Source organism: Leucoraja erinacea, chromosome 29, assembly GCF_028641065.1.
Source record: "Leucoraja erinacea ecotype New England chromosome 29, Leri_hhj_1, whole genome shotgun sequence".
Taxonomy (NCBI): domain Eukaryota; kingdom Metazoa; phylum Chordata; class Chondrichthyes; order Rajiformes; family Rajidae; genus Leucoraja; species Leucoraja erinaceus.
The window spans coordinates 4,970,224-4,989,221 of NC_073405.1; the positions used below are offsets into that span (position 1 = coordinate 4,970,224).

Here is an 18,998-nt window from a genome sequence, read left to right on the forward strand (position 1 = left end):
CTTATACTGTAGAGGTGTATAAATCAGGTAGGTGATTCGAGGACCAGAGGACGTTGGTTAAAGGTGAAGGGGAAAAGATTGAATGGGAATCTGAGGGACAACCTGTTCAGAGATATGGGCCAAACTCAGTCAGGTGGGACTGGTGTAGCTGGGACATGTTGGCCGGTGCATTAGGGTGTGGGCAAGCTGGGTGGAAGGGCCTGTTTCCACACTGTATCACTCCATGACTATAACATCCAAATAAGCTCCAAACCACTTGTATGTACGTAAGTGTGTGAATAGATAGAGAAATATAGAGACTTGTATAGAAATATGTATCGCAAAGAAAGTTCATGTATTTATTTTTTAGATAGATATGTGTGTGTGTGTGTATATACATATTATATACATATATATATATGCACACACACGCACGCACACACACGTGAAACTTTCTTATACTGCAGAAAGTACATTTTTTTTGTCATATGTCCTGAAATGGAACAATAAAATGTATATATGTGTGTATGTATGTGTACATGTATATGTGTGTATGTATGTGTACATGTATATGTGTGCATGTATATGTACATGTATATGTGCGTGTGTATGTGTACATGTATATGTTTGTGTACATGTATGGATGTGTACATGTGTATGTGTACATGTATATGTGTGTGTGTACATGTATATGTGTACATGTATATGTGTGTGTGTACATGTATATGTGTGTGTGTACATGTATATGTGTGTGTACATGTATGTGTGCATGTATATGTGTGCGTACATATATATGCTACGTTGCTGCAAGTAAGAATGTAATTGATCAAGAATGTCCTTGTTCCGTTTTGGAACATATGACAATAAAACACTTGGCTATCTGCAACCTCCTTCCCCCATGCGGCTTTTGAGTTTCAGAACGGGCAGTGAAGCCACCAGTCGACACACTCTCTAGCTGCACGACAGAAGAGTTTGATACAGGCGTTCGGCCACATGCTGAATCTCCTCGATCTTTTGAGGAAGTCAGAGGCTTTGTTGAAGCTTTCTTTGTGATTGCATCGATGAGCTGGGTCAAGCGGAGATCTTCAGAGATATGCACGGGCCAGGAACCCGAAGCTGTTAACCCCTCTGCACCGCAGGCCAGTTGGTGAAGACAGGCCATGGATCCCTGGGTTTTCACATGGGACGTCGGCGGTCATCTCCTTGATCGGGAGAGCTGGATTGTTGCTCAATCACGATACCAAATCTCCCTGTGGAGGAAGGAACTGCAGGTGCTGGTTTAAACCGTAGATCGCCACAAAAAGCTGGAGTAACTCAGCCGGTCGGGCAGCATCTCTGGAGAATAAGAACGGGTGACGTTTCGGGTTGAGACCAGAAACATCACCGTTTCCTTTTCTCCAGAGATGCTGCCCGACCGGCTGAGTTCCTTCATCATTTTGTGTCTATTATCAATCTCCACCATTGCTGGATGTTAGTTATCCAACAATTGTGGTGTCGCCAACAAATTTAAAGATGGCTTTTTAGTTGTGTCTGGCTACACAGTCAAGGATAGTGTTTAAGAAGGAACTGCAGATGCTGGAAAATCGAAGGTACACAAAATTGCTGGAGAAACTCAGCGGGTGCAGCAGCATCTATGGAGCGAAGGAAATAGGCGACGTTTCGGGCCGAAACCCTTCTTCAGACTGATGGGGGGGTGGGGGGGCGGGGGGAGAAGGAAGGAAAAGGGGAGGAGGAGGAGCCCGAGGGCGGGCGGATGGGAGGAGACAGCTAGAGGGTTAAGGAAGGGGAGGAGACAGCAAGGGTTGTGTTTAGTTCATTGTCACGTATACTGGGGTAGAGTGGATAGGAGTAGTGCATGGGACTGAGCACCCAGCCTTGAGGTGCCCTGTGATAAAGGTTCTGGGGAGAAGGCAGGCACGGGTTATTGATTGGGGACGATCAGCCATGATCACAATGAATGGTGGGCGGTGTTGGCTTGACAGGCCGAATGGCCTCCTCCTGCGCCTATTTTCGATGTTTCTAAGGTTGTCAATTCGGAGATGGACTCAAAGTGCTGGAGTAACTCAGCGGGACAGGCGGCATCTCTGGAGAAAGAGGATGGGTGAGGTTTTGGGTCGGGGACCCTTCTTCAGCCTGAAGATATTGGGGTGGGGTGTTGGGCGTGGGGTGGGGGTGTGAAGAACTGGAGGTGAGAAGAGACCAGGACTGAGCAGAGCTGGCTACAAATGACCTCGAGCAGGGTGGGTGCTTGGTGGGCCCATTAGTTGGCCTGGGAGGGTGGGATCTCAAGAAGGAAACTGTGTGGAGAACTGTGGAACTGTGAGAGCGGAGGAATGGGGGGGAGGGGGGGAGAGGGGAGGGCAGGGCAGGTAGAAGTTCAAGGATCAAATGCATTTGTCACATGTACCATAAGGTGCAGTGACCAACATTGTTCACTGTGGTTGAAGGCAACACAGTTTAGACAGTCCTCCTCCTCCTCCTCCTCCTTGTAACGAGAAATGACACAAAGAGCTGGGGTAACGCAGCAGGTCAGGCAGCATCTCTGGAGTAAATGAATGGGTGACGTTTCGGGTCAAGACCCCCCCCCCCTTCAGGCAGGGAAACGAGAGATAGAGATAGATGACAGTCAGTATCCCCTGACCCCTCAGTCTGAAGAAGGGTCTCAACCCAAAACGTCACCTATTCCTTTCTCTCCAGAGATGCTGCCTGACCCGCTGAGATACTCCAGCCTCTTGTGTCTGTTTTCCGTTTAAACCAGCATCTGCAGTTCCTTCCCACACTTTAAAACAAAAAGATTCCTCCCGGCCCTTGTGTTATTAACCAGGGTCACGAGGATGCAGACTGAGGAAGAGTCACAGACCATTCCATGCGGTGATGTGGGGAGGCCAGGTGTGACGTGAAGCCGTGGGGACGGGGAGGGGGGGGGGGGGGGGGGGTCCACTCGTGTCCTGTCAGCCACCGCTTCACCCCGCATGATGTCCGTTCCTCTCTCCTACCCCCCCCCCCCCCCCCCCCCCCCGTCCTTCACTCCAAGCCTCCCCCCAGAGATGTATCTACCTTAAGATGTATTAAAACACACTGGCGCAGCGGTAGAGTTGCTGCCTTACAGCGCCAGAGACCCCCGGGCATGAACATCGAATTCTCCCAATTTTGTTAGTCCTTGCTGTCTCCTCCCCTTCCTCAACCCCCTGCTGTCTCCTCCCCCACCCCCCAGCCTTCTGGCTACTCCTCCTTTTCCCTTTCTTGTCCCCACCCACCCCCGCCCCCGATCAGTCTGAAGAAGGGTTTTCGGCCCGAAACGTTGCCTATTTCCTTCGCTCCATAGATGCTGCTGCACCCGCTGAGTTTCTCTCCCAGCTTTTTTGTGTAACCCCCCGTTCAATCCTGACTACGGGCGCTGTCTGTGCTGAGTTTTATGTTCTCCCCGTGACCGCGTGGGCTTTCTGAGGGATATCCCGTTTCGTTCCACGCTCTAAAGGCGTGCGGGCCAATTGGCTTGGTATAAATGTATAAAATGTAAAATTGTCCCTTAGTGTGTGTGTGTGTGTGCAGGGATCGCTGGTCGGCGCAGACTCGATGGGCCGAAGGGCCTGTTAACGCGCTGTATCTCTCAACTAAACTAAACTCCCCTTCCCGTCCCCACACTGCCCTGGGCCTCCTCCACTGCTAGAGGGAGGCCCACGCAAACAATTCGAGGAACGGCACTTCATGTTTCACTTGGGTCGCCCCCAACCCAGCGGCACGAACATTGGATTCTCTCATTTTAAGCAACTTCTGCGGCCTTCAACATCTGGCAGTGTGTTAGAGTCATAGTCATAGAGTGATACAGTGTGGAAACAGGCCCTTCAGCCCAACATGCCCCAGCTACACTAGTCCCACCTGCCTGCGCTTGGTCCAAACCTGTCCTATCCATGTACCTGTCAAATTGTTTCTTAAAAGTTGGGATAGTCCCAGCCTCAACTACCTCCTCTGGCAGCTTGTTCCATGCACCCACCACCCTTTGTGTGAAAATGTTTCCCCTCAGATTCCTATTAAATCTTTTCCCCTTCACCTTGAACCTGTGTCCTCTGGTCCTCGATTCCCCTACTCTGGGCAACAGACCCGATCTGTGCATCTACCCGATCTATTCCTCTCGTGATTTTGTAGCCATGGTCGCTGGCTTTGTTTATTCTGGGACAGAGTTGCTTCTCTCTGATCCTCCTCCACCGTGTCGGAAATGGAGAAGATGTGGTTGGTGGTTTTGCAGTCGTGAGGGACCTCTCGCACCGACCGCCCGCCCGCCCAGCAGTGACGGAAACAAAAGTAGTTCCTTCCTCTGCTGCCACTCGCTCCATATACTGGCCCCCTGCACTCACCTCATGGGGCAGCAACTTAATGGCTCGATTGTAATCGTGTGACTGGATCGCACGCAACACAAGCTTTTCACTGTACCTCGACACACCTGACAATAACCTCGTGAAACTCTTATATTTGTTTGTAAACCAGTGTCTGCACTTCCTTGTGTCCTTCAATGCAGTGGGGGAGGGGGAGGGGGAGGGGCAGATAGTGTGGGGGTGGGGCAGGGGGAGGGGTAGGGGTGGGGGAGGGGGAGGGGGGGGGGCAGAGTGCATCAATCCCCTCTCCCCCCCCCTCACTGTCTTCCTCTCTCACTCTCTCCCTCCTCTCCTCCCTCTTCCTCTCTCCTCCTTCTCTCCTTCCCCTCCTTCTCCCCCTTCTCTCCTTCTCTCCTTCTCTCCTTCTCTCCTTCTCTCCTTCTCTCCTTCTCTCCTTCTCTCCTTCTCTCCTTCTCTCCTTCTCTCCTTCTCTCCTTCTCTCCTTCTCTCCTTCTCTCCTTCTCTCCTTCTCTCCCTCTCTCTCTCTCTCTCCCTCACTCCCCCTCTCTCTCTCTCTCCTCCCCTCTCCCCCTCTATCCCTATCTCTCTCTCTCCCTCTCCCCCTCCCCCCCGCTCTCCCCCTCTCCCCCCCTCCCCCTCCCCCTCCCACACCCCTGCCCTCCCCCCCCCCCTCTCCCCCCTCCCCCCCTCCCTCTCTCTCTCTCTCTCTCTCTCTCTCCTCTCTCTCTCTCCCTCTCTCCCTCCTCTCTCCCCCTCTCCCCCTCTCACCCGTGTAGATTGTGTAGTTACCATCATGACCCTGTCTACACAGGTCACTGCCCAGCCTGCAGCACTACTGCGGAAGGCAGGCGTTGGGACCTTTTGAGGATGGTTAGGACGGTGCCGTGTAAACCCCTGGCCATCTATCCCTGTGGGCATTGCTCAGCAGGAAGCTGCTGCCGGCACAACCCCAGGCTCACACATTCCCCAGCGCTGACGTTGCCTGTGGTACAATTGTGCTGCTACATATTGGCAAGAAATCCAATGATGTGTCGTTCAGCTTCACAGTTAGTGACGTTAGGCAACATTACCCTCCCCTCCACCACACCCGTCCCCTTGGGTATCTGCTTTAGAGATACATCACGGAAGCAAGCCCTTCGGCCTCTGTGTATTTAGCCTCTGTAAATGACCCCCCCCCCCCCCCACCCCCCCCTCCCAGTGTGTGCAGGGATTGGACAATCAATTACCCTCCCGGTATAAATAAAGTTCTATTGTATTTATTGTATCGTGCGAGAAAGTGGGATAACATTGGAAGGGTGATGAATGGTTGGCGTAGAGTTGATGGGCCGAAGGGCCTGTTTCTCTGCTGTATCTCTGCCCTAAGCTAAACATTACTGAAACTGATGATCTGGCCGCTCTTGTGTGGCTCTGGAGTATAAAAGGGAAGTGTAACGACAGCCCAGCGACGAGGGGGGCAAATAGACGTGTATCACATTCTGAGAGGCGCAGATATAGTAGACAGCCAGAGTATTTTTCCCAGGATGGAGATATCAGTTTTCAAGGTGGGAATGGGGAAGTTTAAAGGGCAAGTTTTCTTTTTTACACAAGGTGGTGGGTGGCTGGAATAGACAATAGATAATTGGTGCAGGAGTAGAGGCCATTCAGCCCTTCTAGCCAGCACTGCCATTCAATGTCTTCATGGCTGATCATCCCCAATCAGTACCCCGTTCCTGCCTTCTCCCCGTATCCCCTGACTCCGCTATCTATAAGAGCCCTATCTAGCTCTCCGTTGAAAGTATCCAGAGAACCGGCCTCCACCGCCCCCTGAGGCAGAGAATGTGCTGCTGAGAGGCGTGAGGAGGCAGAGATATGATTAGAGAAGCTCGGTCAATCAGTTGGGAGTTTTCGGCATGGTTTAGTTCAGGGACACGGCACGGAAACAGGCCCTTCGGCCCGAAGATAGACACAAAAAGCTGGAGCAACTCAGCGGGACAGGCAGCATCTCTGGCGAGAAGGAACGGGTGACGTTTTGGGTCGAGACCCTTCTTCAGACTGAAACGAGAGATATAGGAACAGCTTTTTCAATAACACCTGTGCTGAACTCACAGTCCTGACGCTAGCTATCATTTGTACTCTCCCATCTGGATACATTTATTTGCCTCTGTACCAGTTTAATTCATCCACATTACACATATTGTTTAACCAGTATTTTTATTTCTACTATCTTGCACTATGACCAGACGCTAAACTACGTTTCGTTGTACCTGTAGTCGTATTTGTGCATTGACAATAAAGTTGGAATCGAATCAAATCAGGTCCTCGGCCCTTTGGCCCTTCGGGTCTACGACCAGCGAGACCCGCACATCAACACCTCCCCTACACACACTAGGGACAATTTTATAATGAGTCAATTAACATACAAACCTGTACGGCTTTGGAATGCAGGAGGAAACCTGCGCAGGTGACGAGGAGAGCGTGCAAACTCCGTACAGACAGTCGGGATTGAACCCGGGTCCCTGGCGCTGTGAGGCAGCAGTTCTACCTCAGCGCCAGCGTGCCGCCCATATTAACTTGAGGAATATCGGACTAGCTATGATTCTGAACAGGCTTAAGGAGCTGAGTAACCTGTTTTAACAAAGATAGACATAGTTAGTCAGAGGGTGGTGAATCTGTGGAACTCATTGCCACAGAGGACTGTGGAGGCCAAGTTAGTGGAGACTGACAGATTCTTGATTAGTACGGGTGTCGGGGGTTATGGGGAGAAGGCAGAAGAATGGGGTTGAGAAGGAAAGATAGATCAGCCATGATTGAATAGCGGAGTAGAATTGATGGGCCGAATGGCCTGATTTTTGCTCCTATAAACTTCAGAGCTTGTTGTGAACTGGAGTTACTCAGCGGGTTCAGGCAGCTACACTGGGGGAAAAGGGAAGGGTGATGTTTTGGGTCGGGGGAGTCTTCTCCAGACTGTTTCCCCCACCATGGTATCTTTGTGTACTTTGATGTGACTCAAACTAGCTGCCGCATCACCAGCCGCAGCGGCTAATTACAGATTTAGGCTTCTGCATTTCTTGCATTACATCAGTCACGGCACTTCAAAACGATCGCTCATCGGCCAGAAAGGACATGAGAGGACTTGTGCAAAATGCAAGTCCTTTCTCTTCCTGCCTGCAGCAGCCCCCCCCCCCTGCTTGTCTCGTTCTGCCTCTCCCACTCCCCCCGGGCCCAAACTCTAATCTGGGATTTGCAGGGGGGGAAAAAAATCACTGGATTCCCACTGGGGTTACTGACATTTATTTTTGAGCTGTGTGACTGAATCCGACCGACCCAGATACAGTTGATGTCCAGAGTTGGTTGAGAGATCGGAACGTGGTGTCTCGATTCTGCTTCTAGTTTGTACTGAGCCACTGAGTCAACTTCTCCAGAATCTGCTGGGGTGGAAGCTTTAGGAAACTGTTTCGGAAACAAATCCAAATCATTTAGCAGGGACTGGGCTGCAGGGAGGCAGCTGAGATCTTAGAGAGGTGTACAGGATCATGAGAGGAATAGACCAGGGGTAGTCTCTTGCCCAGAGTGGGGGGAATCGAGGACCACAGGACATGGTTGGTGGGTGTATGGTTCAAGCTGCCAGAGGAGGTAGTTGAGGCTGGGGTTACCCAATGTTTAAGAGACAGATACATGGATAGGACGAGTTTGGAGGGTTGCGGACCAAATGCAGGCAGATGGGACTAGTGTAGCTGGGACATGTTGGCCGGTATGGGCAAGTTGGGCCGAAGGGCCTGTTTCTATACTGTATCACTCTATGACACTATACCCCGTGTGTGTGTGAGCGAGCGCGCACACACAGACAGGTCCTGACTCTGTGACGCCGCTGCCAATGATACAGAAACTGAACAGACACAGTCTCCATCCAGTCAGCAGCCCAGCCGCTTTGTAAACAGACATACAGCATCCAACCCCTGTGTGCGATATGTTTAGGTTCCGGGATACAGCGCGGAAACAGGCCCTTCGGCCCACCGAGTCTGCGTCCACAAGTAATCCCCGCGTATTAACACTATCCTATACACACTAGGGACAATTTTCACACTTATATCTAGCCAATTAACCTACAAACCTGCATGTCTTTGGAGTGTGGGAGGAAATTTGTGGAATTCCCTGCCACAGAGGGCAGTGGAGGCCAAGTCACTGGATGGATTTAAGAGAGAGTTAGATAGAGCTCTAGGGGCTAGTGGAGTCAAGGGATATGGGGAGAAGGCAGGCACGGGTTATTGATAGTGGACGATCAGCCATGATCACATTGAATGGTAGTGCTGGCTCGAAGGGCCGAATGGCCTCCTCCTGCACCTATTTTCTATGTTTTTATGAAATCTAGATTTCGGAGAAAGCCCATGGGCAAGCACCCGTAGTTGGGATCGAACCTGATTCTGTGCTGTAAGGCAGCAACTCTACCCGTAATATGTGGAAGGACTTTGTTTTCTCCCAGTGCTGCTGCTGAGCTGATGACCACAAACTGTGCTCTCTCTCCCAGCCAGGCATTTCATCAGTTCATGTCACAGGCGAAGAGTTGGGTCATTCGGCCCATCAAGTCTACTCCGCCATTCAATCTGGGTCGATCTATTGTTCCCTCTCAACCCCATTCTCGAGCCCTCTCCCCATTTCCCTTGACACCCTTCCGAACGGGGTGGTGCAGTCTTACAGCGCCAGAGACCCGGGTGTGATTCTGACTACGGGCGCTGTCTGTACCGGCTTTGTGCCTTCTCCCCGTGACCGCGTGGGTTTTCTCTGGGTGCTCCTGCTTCCTCCCACACTCCAAAGACGTGCAGGTTTGTATGGTTAATGGTAAAAATTGTAAATTGTCCCCAGTGTGTAGGGTAGTGCTAGTGGACGGGATGACTCGCTGGGCCGAAGGGCCTGTTTCCACGCGGTCAATTTCCCCCTTAAAAATACCCAATCCCTTGTCCTCCACATCTGTCTGTGGCAACGAATTCTACAGATTCCCGACCCTCAGACTGTCTGAAGAAGGGTCGCCCATTCCTCTATCCAGAGCTGCTGCCTTACCCGCTGAGTTACTCCCGCATTTTATAGACAATAGGTGCAGGAGTAGGCCATTTGGCCCTTCGTGCCAGCACCGCCATTCAATGTGATCATGGCTGATCATCCCCAATCAGTTCCTGCCTTCTCCCCATATCCCCTGACTCCGCTATTTTTAAGAGCCCTATCTAGCTCTCTCGTGAAAGCATCCAGAGAACCCGCCTCCACCGCCCTCTGAGGCAGAGAATCCCACAGACTTTTGTGTCTAACTTTGGCTCGATTGGAATCGTGTCCTGCCTTTCAGCTGAGTGGTGAGCGCGCAACGAGAAGCTTTTCGCCGTACCTCAGCGCACGTGACAACAAACTGAACTGAACTCGACTAAACTGTGGCAATCGCTAGCTGATCAAGACGCCGGCTGGTCGGTGGCCAGCTTCCTGTCTGTGGTTCTCTTGGCAGGGATGGATCGCAGCCAGGCTCAACGGCTTAAAGGCCATTAGCTCAGTTACCCCTGCACTGGCACCTCTGGGGATTGAGGATTAAAACCCCAGCTGAATTTGATGGCAGGATAATTAGATGCGGGATGGGTTTTGGGGATGTGTAATCAGGCTGAGGAAGCAGAAAACCGAAACCCTTCTAACTCTGCAACTCGTTTCCAAGTGTCTCAATTTCCTGTGCTGAGTAATCGGGTGAATGGTGCAGGGTGGGGGAGGGGTGCCGCCTGCAAGATCTCTCTCCCTGCTCTCTCTGAATCCTGCCCGCTGTTTGTACACCTATGTTGCACAAGGCGTGTTAGCTGGGACCTAGGGCACTTCCTTGTTCCTTGTGTGTGACCCCCCCCACCCCTCCCCCCTTGTGTGCAGCCTATGATTTAATCCACACATGTGTCTAATTTTACTTGGTCTCAGGCTATTTTGAGCGGGACTGTTATTACCGAGGGTGCATAATGATTTAAATGGTATCTAAATTTAAAAGTGTTCTAAGGTTCTAAGGTTCTGGTTTTGGAGACAGAGCGCAGAAACAGGCCCTTTGGCCCATCGAATCCAAGCTGACCCGCATGCACTAACACTATACCGCACGCGCACACACAGACACACACACACAGCACACACACGCACGCACACACACACAGACACACACACACACACACCACACACACACACACGCACACACACACACACACACACACACACACACACACAGACGCACACACACACACACACGCACACACACACACACACACACACACACACACACACACACACACACACACACACACACACACACACACACACACACACACACACACACACACACATACACAGACACGCACACACACACACACACACAGACGCAGACACACACACAGACACACACACACACACACACACACACACACACACACACACACACACACAGACACACACACAGACACACACATACACACACACACACACACACTCACACAGACACACACACACCCACACACACACACACAGACACACACATACACACACACAGACACACACACACACACACACACACAGACACACACACAGACACACACACACACACACACACACACACACACACACAGACACACACACAGACACACACAGACATGCATACACACACACACACACACAGACACACACACAGACACACACGCACAGACACACACACAGACACACACAGACATGCATACACCCAGACACACTCACACAGACACACTCACACAGACACACACACACACAGACAGACAGACAGACACAGACACACACACTTTACATTAATGTCAATCAACCTACAAACCTGTACGTCTTTGGTGTGTGGGAGGAAACCAAAGATCTCGTAGCAAGCCCACGCAGGTCACGGGGAGAACGTGCAAACTCCGTATAGACAGCAACTGGTGGCAGGATCGAATCCGGGTCTCTGGCAGCAACTCTATCTCTGCGCCACTGTGCGCCCCACAGTGTGAGAGGCACCGTGTGCCCGGCTGAGTCGCAACCTCCACCGGCCCGTTGTTGCTGAGAGAAAATACTGTGGTTTGCAACGTTTAGTTGAATTGAGTTTATTGTCCCGTGTACCGAGGTACAGTGAAAAGCTGTGTTGCGTGCTATCCAGTCAGTGGAAAGACGATACATGATTACAATCGAGCCGTCCACAGTGTACAGATACGCGATAAAGGGAATACCATGGGTGCAAGGTAAAGTCCGATCACAGATATTCCGAGGGTCTACACAATGGGGTAGATAGTAGCTCAGGACCGTCCTCTAGTTGTTGGTAGGATGGTTCAGTTGCATGGTCACCGCTAAAGACCCTATAGCGAGCAAGATAGCCCACCCGACGAAAAAGACACATTGCGGTCATGGGCAATTTTCGGCCCCATTCCCGTAACCGGCTTCCGTCTCCGCACCAAAGACCCCGTCACAGCGGAGCGAAGATACTAGTGCGGAGACGGATACCGGTTGCGGAAACATCCTCGTTAAAATAAAAGTTATTTGGGAAAAATCTTCTCCTCATTTTCAGAATGATAATTTATTAACACAAACTGTTCCCCCGCAACGTTGATTACACTGCGGGTCGGGTCGGGTCCGGTTACTGAAATGGATGAAAACAAGGCCCACGTTCCGTTCCGTTGCGTACTACACGTCAGCCCCATTGCATTTAGCAAGAGTGGTCTATCTTGCTCCACTATAGGATCTTTGATCACAGCTGGGAAGCAACTGTCCCTGAATCTGGAGGTGTGCGTTTTCACACTTGCCTGGTGGGAGAGAGGGGAGAGGAGGGAGTGTCTGATCTAAGAATATTAATGACGTTTGTGAGAATTTACTGGGCCTGTGTGCATCTGTCTCTGCCTTAAAAATATATCCATTGACTTGGCCTCCACGGCCCTCTGCAGCAAAAAAATCCACAGCCCAAAGAAATCCCTCCTCATCTCCTTCCTAAAGGAACGTCCTACACCATTAGGAAGAACCATGGGCATTCGACTGTTTTTTTAAATTGCTGTTTTTATTGTTTTTTTCCCCTTTTTCCTTCCTCCCACAATATGTAACATGTAAAAGAATATGTGATTCTGTTCAAAAGTATACAAAAATGCTGGAGAAACTCAGCGGGTGCAGCAGCATCTATGGAGCGAAGGAAATAGGCGACGTTTCGGGCCCAAACCCTTCTTCAGACTGATGGGGGGTGGGGGGGGGGGGGGGGGGGGAGAAGGAAAGAAAAAGGGAGGAGGAGGAGCCCGAGGGCGGGGGGATGGGAGGAGACAGCGCGAGGGTTAAGGAAGGGGAGGAGACAGCAAGGGCTAGCAAAACTGGGAGAATTCAACGTTCATGCCATCCAGACACAAGCAACCCAGGCGGAATATGAGGTGCTGTTCCTCCAATTTCCGGTGTTGCTCACTCTGGCAATGGAGGAGACCCAGGACAGAGAGGTCGGATTGGGAATGGGAGGGGGGGTTGAAGTGCTGAGCCACCGGGAGTTCAGGTAGGTTCTTGCGGACTGAGCGGAGGTGTTCGGCGAAACGATCGCCCAAACTCCGCTTAGTCTCCCCGATGTAGATCAGCTGACATCTAGAGCAGCGGATGCAGTAGATGAGGTTGGACGTAACGTAAGATTCCCCCTAGTCCTTACCTTTCACACCTTTCACCCCACCAGCCGGCAAATACAACACATAATCCTCCGCCATTTCCGCCACCTCCAACGTGACCCCACCACTCGCCACATCTTCCCATCAAATACCACCCTCTGTGATTCTGTTCCATTCTGTTTGTAGTTTGTTTGTCTTTTTGCACCAAGTCCGCGAGCATTCATTTCATTTTACTGCACATCTCGTATGTGTATGTGTAGAATAAACTAGACTTGACTTGACTTTAATTCTCAGGCTCCGACTATGAGTGGGATCTCACTCATCATGTTGCCTTCGTTTCCACGGTGACTGTTCTTTGAAAGTGATTCATCAAGTGTGTGACTTTGCGTCAGACTTGGACAAGATTACACTTTGCTGTGTTGCCCTTTATTTGCCCTGCCTGTCTATAAACTTTAAGGAAGTTCCTTTTAATAGCATGTTGTGATCTGCAGCTCGCTACCTGGAAGCAGATTCAACGGGGAACTTTCGAAAGGGATTGGAAGAATAATTGAAGGGTGATTTTTTTTGTTGTTGCACGGAGCTTGACTGATTAGAGAGGATGACGGAGCAGTCACTGTCTCAGGGAAGTGCCCATTCTGAGTTTAGATTAGTGGCGCAGCGTGGAAACAGGCCGTTCGGCCCATCGAGCCCATGCTGACAAACGCGGTTGAGTCACTGCCTGCAGCGCCGGAGACCCGGGTTCAATTCCAACTACGGGTGCTGTCTGTACGGAGTTTGTACGTTCTCCCTGCGACCTGCGTGGGTTTTCTCCGAGATCTTCGGTTTCCTCCCACACTCCCAAGACCTACAGGTTTGTAGGTTAACTGGCTGGGTAAATGTCAAAATTGTCCCTAGTGGGTGTTAATGCGCGGGGATCGCTGTACGGCGCGGACTTAGTGGGCCGAAGGGCCTGTTTCCGCGCTGTATCTCTAAACTAAATTAAATGCTCACCCCGTACCATACACAACACACTAGGGGCAATTGGTGAGACCACTTTTTGGATCTTAGGATTTAGAGATACAGCGTGGAAACAGGCTCTTTGGCCCACGGAGTCCGTGCCGACTAGCGCTCACACCGTAGCCAGTCCTGTACACCGGGGGGCGATTTACAAAATCCAATGAACCTACAAACCTGCACGTCTTTGGAGTGTGGGCAGAGGCCGGAGCACCCGGAGGAAACCCACGCAGGTGACGGGGAGAACATATAAACTCCGTACCGCCAGAACATGTAGTCAGGATCGAACCCGGGTCTCTGGCGCTGGGAGGCAGCAGCTCTACCCGCTGCGCCACCACGCCACCCTCTTCTGCTGCATCTTTGCATTCTCTCTTGCTCTTGCTGCCTGCTCTGGCCCCCTCTCTTATTTCTAATCTCTGCACCCAATACATATCCCCTTGACCCATTGAAACGTACAGTAGGGACACCATCACCATTGATCACCGGTCCGCACTAGCTCTGCACACTAGGGGGCCATTTACTAGAAGGCCAATTCTAACCCACAAACCTGCATGATTTTGGGATGTTTTGGTAAAAAGGAATAGGTGATGTTTCGGGTTGAGATGGTGCCTGAGTTACTCCAGCATTTGGTGCAAACCAGCGTCTGCAGTTCCTTCCTAATCGTTCTGGTAAACCTCTTCCGCACCCTCTCCAAAACCTCCACATCCTCCCTGTAACGGGGGCAGAACTCCACGTAATACTACAAATGCAGCAGCACCAAAGTCTCATGGTCAACTAGGGACTTGTTCCCGCCATCCCGGCATCTCAGCTGCTGATTCCTGGTCCGTTCCTCCAGCCTTTCCTGCTCTCCAGGTTTGGCCTCAACGAGGTGTGGGTGAGGAGGCAGGAGCTGAGAGGAGACGTAAGCAAGGACACAAATAGAGAAGTGAGGACAATTGTGCAAATGGTGGAGTGTTCACATTAAACTCACACTTGATCTGAGATCACCCCCATCTTGTGGGGCCAGTCATGGGTGTTGTTCGATGTGTTATAACCCAGCTCCGTGGACCTTGTCCATCACGGCTCCTGCTCCAGACGCCCTTGTGTTGTCCACGTGGACAATCTGGATGCGGCAGGGAGCGGTTTAATTTACCGCCACTGATATCCACGGGTTCCGGTCCTCGAATCCCGCGGCCCAGTCCATCGCGCAAACCGACCCCCTTTCCATGGACTCCATCGACACTTCACGCTGCCTCGGCAAGGCCAGCAGAACAATCAAGGACCAATCTCACACTTGTCACTACCTCTCCTCCCCCCCCCCCCCTCCCCATCCAGCAAAAGTGTGAAAATGCACACTACCAGATTCAGGGACTGTTTCTTCCCGGCTGTTATCAGGCAACTGAATCCTACCACCAACTAGAGAGCGGTCCTGAACTACCATCTACCTCATTGGAGACAGCTCGGAATATCTTTAATCAGACCGTATCATGAAATAAACATTATATTCCTTTATCCTGTATCTGTACCTTATCCTGTATCAAAGCTGCCACAGCCAGACATAAAAACAGCTTTTATCCACGAGTAGTTGCTCTACGCAACAGCCAAAAATCTGTAGCCTCCCTTTGATCTGGTATTTTGTTGGTTCACATGCTTGATCAATGGTGTTTGATCATTAATGTTTTATTATTAATATTTCGTGTTTTCTGAATCATTCGTCACTGTATGTCATGTTGTTACTTGTGGGCAGAGCACCAAGACAAATTCCTTGTATGTGAATGCGTGGTCAATAAACCTACTTACTTACACTGTGGGCGGCTTGATTGTAATCATGTATAGTCTTTCCGCTGATGGGATATCACTCACTCAAACAGCGCTCCTTGCTGGTCATGGAAACATATATTGTATATAATATTATCTATAATGTAGCATACATCCACTCTCCCATCAGGGGAAAGGAATCGAAGTGTGAAAACGCACACCTCCAGATTCAGACACCGTTTCTTCCCAGCTGTTATCAGGCAATTGAATTGTCCCACCATTACCAGCAATGCTAAACTACTGTTTAAGAAAGAACTGCAGATGCTGGAACAATGGAAGGTAGACGAAAATGCTGGAGAAACTCAGCGGGTGAGACAGCGTGTATAGAGAGAAAGAATAGGCGACCTTTCGGGTCAAGGCCCTCCTTCAGACAGACTGGGAATTGTTTTCCGGATCGTATCTCCGGTTGCTCTGCGGCCTACCATCGATGGAGCTGGAGGCCTTCTTGGACTGACTTTGAGCCCCACCCTGGGGCGTGAACCTAACGTTGGAGTCGGTCCCTTGCCTGGGATCGCTCCATCTGCGGCCTGCGGACTTTACACCGAGAGCTGGCATTCTCGGGGAAACAGCATACAAAACGCCCCCGGCTACGGGAGTCAAGATCGTTCCGTCAACGGAGGGCCCTTTTTTTTTTTTATCCTTCCATCACAGTGAGGAATGTGGAGGAGTCACTGTGGTGGATGTTTATGTTAAAATGTATTTTGTCTGTTCCGTTGCTTTTTATTTGTATGACTGACGTGGCGAATGAAATTCCTCGTATGTCGCAAATCATTCTTGGCCAATAAAGTACTAGTGTGATTGTGATCACTCCTCTGCTTTGTTTTGACAGGCGTTTGGAAATGCAAAGACCGCTCACAACAACAACTCCAGCAGGTTCGGCAAGTTCATCCAAGTCAGCTACTTGGAAAACGGACTTGTCCGAGGGTAAGTGCGACCTTCAGTGGGTCAGTTTAGAGATACAGAGCGGACCGCAGGCCCTTCGGCCCATCGAGTCCATGCCGACCAGCGATCACCCATACACTGGCCATGATCACATTGAATGGCAGTGCTGGCTCAAAGGGCCGAATGGCCTGCTCCTGCACATATTGTGTATTGTATCCCACACACTAGGGACAATTTACATTTATACCAAACAAATTAACCTCAATCCTGCACGTCTTTGTAGTGTGGGAGGAAACCAGAGCACCTGGAGAAAACCCATGTGGTCACAGGGAGAATGTACAAACTCTGTACAGACAGCACCTGTGGTCGGGATTGAACCCAGGTCTCTAGCGCTGTGAGGCAGCAAATCTGCCGCCTCGCCGTGTTATTGAGAGATGGCCATTGGCAGGACCACGGCCAGATGGAAAGCCCCTTCACGGAAGATTCACTTCCCAGGAAAGTTTCAACCTCACAACCAAATCTTCTCTCTCCACCCTCATTCTCCTCCCACTGCCTCGAACTTCCCTTTGCTTCATTTCCCTTGCCTTGCGGTTCTGCTTGCTCGGCCTAGTTGAGTCATAGAGTGTGGAAACAGGCCCTTCGGCCCAACTTGTCCACACTGACCAGCATACCCCATCTACACTAGTCCCACCTGCCTCTCTCCTCTCTCCACAACCATCCTTTGCTCCGCAACGCTGCCTGCAGGTTCTCACCCCTCCCACCACCCCCCCCACCCCCCCCTCCACCGCCCCCCCCCCCCCCCTCATGTTCCCATTCTCTCCAACACACATTGCACTGAATTGAATGTTATAGAGTGATACGGCATGGAAACAGGCCCTTCGGCCCAACTTGTCCACACTGACCAGCATACCCCCATCTACACTAATCCCACCTGCCTCTCTCCTCTCTCCACAATCATCCTTTGCCCCGCAACACTGAATTGAATGTTATAGAGTGATACGGCATGGAAACAGGCCCTTCGGTGCAACTTTCCCATGCCAACCAACATGTCCCTGCTACACTCGTCCCACCTGCCCACATTTGCCCCATATCCCTATAATCCTGTCCAAATGTTTCTTAAACATTGTGACAGTCCCAGCCTCAACTACCTCCTCCGGCAGCTGATTCCATACACCCACCACCCTTTGTGCGAAAAAAGTTACCGCTCAGATTCCTATTCAATCTTTTTCCGCTCCCCATAAACCCATGTCCTCTGGTTCTCAATTCCCCTTACTCTGGGCAAGAGACTCGGTGCGTCTACCCGATCTATTCCTCTCGTGATTTTGCACACCTCTATAAGATGATCCATCGTCCTCCTGTGCTCCAAGGAGTAGAGTCCCAGCCTGCCCAACCTCTCCCTGTAGCTCAGGCCCTCCGGCCCTGTTGCTCTGATGTCAGGCAGGTTTCTGTTTACACAGTCAGCCCGAGGCTCACTTTACGCCTGGGCGTGTGAACAGACTCTCGCACTTTCACATCTGTTTAGTTTACTTTAGAGATAGAGGGCGGAAACAGGCCCTTGAACCAAACCCCAGTCCGCGCCGACCAGCCAACCCAGTACACCAGCACTATCCTACACACACTAGGGGACAATTTACTATTTTCACCGAAGCCAATTAGCCTACAAACCTGCACGTCCTTGTAGTGTGGGAGGAAACCGGAGCACCCGGAGAAAACCCACAGGGAGAACGTACAAACTCCGTACAGACAGGTACAGACGTGGTCAGGATTGAACCCGGGTCTCTGGCGCTGTGAGGCAGCGACAATACCACTGCGACACCGTGCCGCCCAGCATTATTGTAATTTTACTCATGTTGCCTTTGCCCTTCCTGTGCTGTTCCTTCAACTCTCTCCCCATCTCTCCCCCACCTCTCTTCCCCCCTCTCTCTCCCACCTCTCTCTCCCACCTCTCTCTCCCACCTCTCCTCCCCCACCTCTCTCCCACCCCTCTCCCCCACCTCTCCCCCACCTCTCTCTCCCACCTCTCCCCCCCATCTCTTCCCCCCCATCTCTCCCACCTCTCTCTCCCCCCCCACCTCTCTCCCACCCCTCTCTCCCACCTCTCTCCCCCACCTCTCTCTCTCCCCCACCCCTCTCTCCCCCACCTCTCTCTCCCCCCCATCTCTCCCCCCATCTTCTCTCCCCCCCCCTCTCTCCCCCATCTCTCTCCCCCCACCTCTCTCTCTCCCCATCTCTCTCTCCCCCACCTCTCTCCCTCCCCACCTCTCTCACCCATCTCTCCCCCCCCCCTCTCTCCCCCATCTCTCTCCCCCACCTCTCTCCCATCCCTCCTCCCACCCACCCCCCCCACCTCTCTCTCCACCCCTCCCCCCCACCTCTCCCCACCTCTCTCCCCCATCTCTCCTCCCACCTCCCCTCTCCA

The 18,998-nt window shown here is 51.5% G+C and overlaps 1 protein-coding gene across 1 annotated transcript in view; it reads left to right on the top strand.

Annotated features, from left to right (window-relative positions):
• LOC129711044 (unconventional myosin-IXb-like) overlaps positions 1-18,998 on the top strand; it is a 124,091-nt gene that overhangs the window by 30,519 nt on the left and 74,574 nt on the right. Inside the window, 1 exon segment of the mRNA XM_055658394.1 lies at positions 16,527-16,621. Coding sequence (XP_055514369.1) covers positions 16,527-16,621 — 95 coding nt within the window.